General features: G+C 39.1%; 1 protein-coding gene across 1 annotated transcript; it reads left to right on the forward strand.

Annotated features, from left to right (window-relative positions):
* The first annotated feature begins 1,080 nt into the window (after positions 1-1,080).
* Positions 1,081-2,368, forward strand: LOC131216933 (ethylene-responsive transcription factor ERF003-like). Its single transcript, XM_058211568.1, has 2 exons — positions 1,081-1,533; positions 1,734-2,368. The coding sequence occupies exons 1-2, from the start codon at positions 1,451-1,453 to the stop codon at positions 2,200-2,202; spliced, it is 552 nt and encodes a 183-aa protein (XP_058067551.1). The 5' UTR covers positions 1,081-1,450; the 3' UTR covers positions 2,203-2,368.
* Positions 2,369-6,266: the final 3,898 nt, after the last annotated feature.

Below are 6,266 nucleotides of genomic sequence, written 5' to 3' on the forward strand. Positions count from 1 at the left end.
CTGGAGATGACCATGATGTTTATATGCCATCCAAACTGTTCATGGAATTATTACCACTCAGATAAACTTTAGGAAAGAAATATCATCCGGATACAAAACTTCTATCACTGCTAGGCGTTCAATAACTACTTTTTCATCTGGTATAGTCTATCTGAGTTTTCGATATGCCTGATTTTTATAATCCTGTCCTATTGTGGTCTATCAAAACAGATGAACGGAGTGGATTTGTTCTAAACATTTATATGTGCTCCACACAGCTCCGGGCACAGAGATATCTCTGTGCGGGGTCACAGGCAATCCGCTCCCTCGAGGGAGGATGATACTCCGTGAGCATGCACGCAGAAATGTACACGTGGAACATACTTACCTCGAATCAGACTGCCCAAATAGAGGGACCCACTTTAAATGAGAGATATATCATAATCAAATCAATTTAAAGACGTAATGTCAGTGGACGTTTGTTTGTTGAATTTGGACTGTTTAATCCTCCATTAAATATCCAGAAATCAGTCTATAACGATCATATTTTCTGTAGATTATTTGTCTTACGGCCCATCAATAGTCTTTCCCAGGGTTTTGACGGTCTAATTTGAGTTACACATACGCCAAACGTGTACAATTTTCGCAAGCATGCCTGCGGAGCGTCAGAGTCTGCCAGTCTATGAAAGCTTTCCTACCTCATTTTCAGACGACAGCACTTCTGATGTAAAGGGAGAATTCTGTCCCTCTGATGTACTGTGCATCAATGTCATTCTGGACACGTGTCACACATCGATGAGATCAAAACCGTTAATTTTGTATTCCCAAAATGAATGAACCATGCTTCAAAAATTGAACTATTTAGACGAATCCAACCCCTTGACTTGTGAAATACAAATGAACACTAAAGGACAAAAATAACAACCGTTCACATTAAGCAATGAAATGTCCATTTATTAAAATTTTAAGATGGTCCAATCATATTAAAATTTGGTTAGGAGCTAATCAATGGTGGGTCCCACATGATGCCTGCTTCAGATCATGGTATGCATATGCCACGTGTATGGTACATGTTCATGCTACACCAAAAGTACCATGCCGCTAGTAACATGTATGTGGCCACTAAAATCAAATACTTCAGTATCCTCCTAAGGTATCTAAAACCAGATTGGTGAGAAAAAGAAAAAAAGAAAGGAAACAGAGAAAAGAAAAAAAGGCAAAAAAGGAAATATATAAAGAATGACTCAATACTGTGGGACCCAGTTCTAAATTGGGTGCCAGTAAGCTGATGGGAGCATACAGCCCTTGAAAGAGGCTACAAAAACCCCCCAAACCCCCTCACTTCCACCCCCTCCTCTCTTTCTCATAAACACACATACACAAAACCCATACCTTAATAACATTCAAGAAAATCCTCCTCTCCATTTCTTCCATAAACAAAAGCTCAATTATCACTAATAACCTCATTAGCATGGCAAGGCCGCAACAGCGGTATCGAGGCGTCCGGCAGCGTCATTGGGGCTCGTGGGTCTCCGAAATCCGCCACCCATTATTGTAAGTATCTTAGCCTAATTATGGAATTCAACGCATTTGAGTTGGGTAATTACTTTCTTTTAACTACTTGATCATCAGCTCACAATAAGTCTGTGGTAGCCTCTGATTAGTGCTAGTTGTGTCATTTCCCGACTTGGTGATTAATGAATTTTCACTTACACCGCGAAAAAATAATGTTCATGTTTTGTTGGGTGTTATAGGAAAACTAGGATTTGGTTGGGCACGTTTGAGACAGCCGAAGACGCGGCTCGAGCTTATGATGAAGCGGCGAGATTGATGTGTGGGCCACGGGCGAGGACCAACTTCCCCTACAACCCGAATGGGTCACCTAACTCGTCGTCCAAGTATTTATCAGCCGCATTGACAGCGAAATTGCATCGGTGCCACTTAGCGTCTCTCCAAATGACACGACCGGCTGCTAAGGAGCCCAAGATTGCTCCAGCGCCAATCAATGGTGATGGTGACTCTGCAAGATCGGACGACATTGGTGCGCGGCTGAAGAAGCCGCTAGCCGGGCCACCGCCACCGGAGGCCAGTTGGGTCATGAAAGTTCAATTGGAGAACAATGGCCATCAGCAATTCAGTGCACTAGAAGATGCCCACATCCAACAGATGATTGAGGAACTTCTAGATTGTGGCTCTTTGGAGCTTCAAGCACCAGCTCTCTAGTCAACAAGACTCACATGATAATGTAACTCATTTAGTTCTTTTCTTTGGTTCCAACTACCCCATATCTGTAATAGTAGTACTCTGGCCTATGTCTAGGTTCATGTTTTTGCTAGTGACCCATCAGATCATATGTATAGTTAGAAATGCAATGTCTCATCTTGGTTCCTATCACTGTCGTATATGATACTTTGGCCAAGTATGGTGAATCATACTCATGCACAATTCAATCCTAACCATCCAAATCATTTGTTCCAAAATGGATCTAATTGAGTGACCTTAGCTGTCTGATCCATGGTCAGGAAGTTTTAAAAGAAAGGAAGATGTGGTCCAAATTCTACAGGAGAATTTGGATGGTTAGGATTGTTTGATTTGGACAATGTTCCTTACACAGTGGGGCTCACATTTTGAGTGGTCTAGATCAACTAGAAAACCCAATTAAAGGATGGGAGATAATCTAGTCATGTTAGTAGAAAACCCAATTAAAGGAGGGGATTAAAAGACCTATTAGGAGTAGGGAATTTGGAAGGTTCAATTCCCACTAGCTTTCAACTTACTTTTCAGGGTACAAGGACAGATGGGGGGCCTCAAAGGAGTTGTTTTATTGTTGGGATTTTGGTGGTTTTGATAAAATGCTATGTTTTTCAGTGGGATGGAATTGGAATTGCAGACTGTTGGTGAAAGGACAAGGGGTGCAATTGAGTATGGTAACCTTTTAATGATTTTGAGGGGTTGATGGATGTGGGGGGGTGATTTTCTTTTTAGAGGGGGAGAAATGATCACTCATGACAAAGATGGGCCCCACCATGAAGATCACCTGGCGCGAGAATCGGGACGGTCTGGCTCAAACGTACAGTCATGGCCCGCCTCATGAGCCGATGAGGCCGATTTTCGAGATGGGCGACGATCGTGGCAGGGTCCATCTTCCACGTGGGCCAGATCATGTACTGCACATGTGAGATGTTGGCGGGAAAGATGGTGATGCATGCCAAGGTAGGATGGAATGGGCTGTAGCTGATAGTGGCTCTTTTGGTGGGGCATGTGACTTCACATGCCTTACAATATCAGCAGTGATTTTGGTTGATTTGTAGTTAATGATGATGTGAATCTGTGCAGACACCACTCACCCCATTCTCCATCTCTTGCGTGTGTGTATATGCTTTTAACTGAAACCGCCAGTGCCCTCTAGTGCTCTTCCCATGTTAGGGCCTTTGACTCTTTGAAAAGCTGTTCTTTGACTCAACCACTGTCCTATATGGAACTAACACCTCTCTCTCTCTCTCTCTCTCTCTCTCTCTCTCTCAAGGAATTACTGTATGGTCCCCATCACATGTGTAGCTTTCTCCCTCTCTCAAGGAATTACTGTATGGTCCCCATCACATGTATAGCTTTTTGAGCCATAGGATTTGGTACCTTAGGACCCAAAATTAGGTAATCCATCACATCAATCTGATGGGCTGGTGTGGAAAATTCGACTCGAAGAGTCATTGAGAATGGGTGATCCTAACCATTGTTCTAAAACTCGAAAACTCGACTGGAAGACTCAGTAATTAATCTAGGAATAATGGATAAAATGATATGACTATGAAAATAGTAAAATTAAATAATTTAAAAAAGTAGTGCTTGGCCTGTTGGTTAGTGTGTTGTTTTCTGTTAAGAAATGCAGATGTGTGTAAAATTTGTGATATGTAGAATTTGTTTTCAATTTTGTTTGGGATTCTTCAGAGCTTTTTCAATTCGTTTATAAGGTTTTAAGGGTGTAGCTTGGGATGATTTGAGGCTTGTTCGGATCCGGTATTCTCCCTACTATTGTAATTTCTGCTTTTATATTGATTATTTGTCGCTTTATGCCGTGGTTTTTTTTTTTTTTTTTTCCCGCAAGGGTTTTCCCACGTTAAAATTAGTATGTTTGTGTTGTGCTTACTTGGGGAGATTGAATTACTTCACTTAATTCATCTCTGTGTGCTTCTGCAGTCCCCTAACAATAGAATCATTTAGTCAGGGAGTTCCATAAGATGAACGGTTCATGTTATCGATCCATGAGACTTTTGTGGCAGTTTACATCCATTTTACAGTGGAAGCCAAATTCCCCTTGTTTCCTGGTGGATTGCTTGAAGAGAATTATTTGTTAGATCAAGCCACCAACATTTTACACATAGCACAACGCTCTTTTGATCTAAACTGGTTTTATGATGGATCCAGCCTAAAAATCTCATCCATTCAAGATAGATCTTGTCCGTCAAATTGCACCTTTATCTTCGATCTTTTCTAACCATCCTCCTGAAGATGCCCAAATCGACAGCTAGGATTGTGCAGTAAGTGGGATTTTTGGGCAGTCACTGGACGAACGGTTAGATTAGTGGACTTGCGAAGAAAAATAACCACTGAAGTAAATATGAAGCCTGAGGTTTACTCGCCACACGCACTTCTAGGCAGCACACGTATCAACCTGGCAAGCGTGTGGACATCTAAGGAGCAAAATACCTGCCCTTCTCGGAGATGAGAAGAAATAAAAACTAGGCCGGTCCACCCAACAGGTTAGCCACTAATGTGTGAAAAGAATGGATAGTTAAAAGAAAAGCTTACAAATGAGCAATATTCAACATATGTATAAATCACTCACCCGTAGATTTTTCTACCATGAGGGAATGTTTGTTCTTAATTTTGTCACAATATCAGTAGTTAAAAAGACAAGTCTCCTTTTCCTAAGTATGCCTGTGATAGGAGCCCCAAAATAGTACCCTTTTTATAAACTTCCTTTATTATTATTATTATTATTATTTTTAGAAGTTCATTTGGGTGTTTTTGTGGGACAAAAATATATGCGGACCATTTCTACACAAGAACCTTCTTTTACCACAATTTTCTAGCTAACTCTTCTTTTACCATTGTATTTCGGTGATCTATTGTTCTTTTTAACTACTCTCCAATAATTTTTCATGCTTTCTAACAACTCTCTCTGTCAGAGACTCCCACCTTTGAAAAATAGATTCTTCTTCTTTTTCTTCTTTTTTACCTGTTATGTTTGTTTGAAAAGAAAATAAGAGGACATTAGATAAGGAATATTGTGAAAATTTTCACTCATAAAAGATAAGTTCTTCTTATTTCTTTGAAAGATTCTATTTACTTAGGTCTTTTGCCAATAAATGAATAGAATGAAAGAAAAGAAATAACAAAATTTCTACTTTTAAAATATGAATTTTTTCTTCATTCTACAAAGATCTTGATTAGATAGGTATGTTTAAAAAGAAACCAATAGAAGGATACCAAGGATATAAAAAAGTACTCCACTTTTAAAGGACGAGTTCTTCTTCTTTTTATAAAAGATTCTACTTAGATGATTCAGTTGTTTGTAAGATAGACTTTTGGCCTCTTTTGAAAGGTCAAACAATATCTAAATGAAATGATTTTAATCCTATTTAAAAGCTCATAGAATTATCTTTTCAAAGATCTTAGGATTGCCCTGATCTAACCTATAATAAGGCAGTTTGACCATTTTCGTGGGATCGTGTGATGTCGAAATATTAACTGGACTTTGAGTCCACTTTTAAAAGGTCAAATAATCTTAAAATGAGATAATTCTAGCTAGTCCCATTTGAGATCCCATCGAATTAAATTCCAACAAGCCCCCCAAGATCCCCCTAATCTAACTTGTAATTGGAGAGTTATGATCATTTTCGTAGGATCACATAATGTTGAAAATGCAAATATGAAAGTGAATTGTTTGCGAACACGAACAAATTTTAGGCTCAATTTTGAAACATCAAACAATCTACAAATGAGATAGCTTCAGTTCTATTGAAAAACTCATTAAATTATCTTTCTAATGAGCCTAAGATTATCCTGATCTAACTTATAACAAGGGAATTGTTCATTTTTGTGAGATCACGCGATGCTGGAAATGCGAATACAAATGGTTTATGAATGTGAATTGGACTTTAGGCCTTATTTTAAATAGTCAAATGGTCTCTAAATGTGATTATTCCAATTTCATTTTGAAGCTCGTCAAATAAACTTTCCAATGAGCCAAAGATTACTTTGATTTGATCTATATTGAGGGAGTTATG

This window comes from Magnolia sinica, chromosome 10, assembly GCF_029962835.1.
Source record: "Magnolia sinica isolate HGM2019 chromosome 10, MsV1, whole genome shotgun sequence".
Taxonomy (NCBI): Eukaryota; Viridiplantae; Streptophyta; class Magnoliopsida; order Magnoliales; family Magnoliaceae; genus Magnolia; species Magnolia sinica.

Excerpts from the sequence above, each read along its gene's own strand:
- LOC131216933 (XM_058211568.1), top strand. The coding sequence starts at position 1,451 with ATGGCAAGGCCGCAACAGCGGTATCGAGGCGTCCGGCAGCGTCATTGG. Across the intron at positions 1,534-1,733 it reads GAAATCCGCCACCCATTATT|GAAAACTAGGATTTGGTTGG; the intron begins GTAAGTATCTTA and ends TGGGTGTTATAG.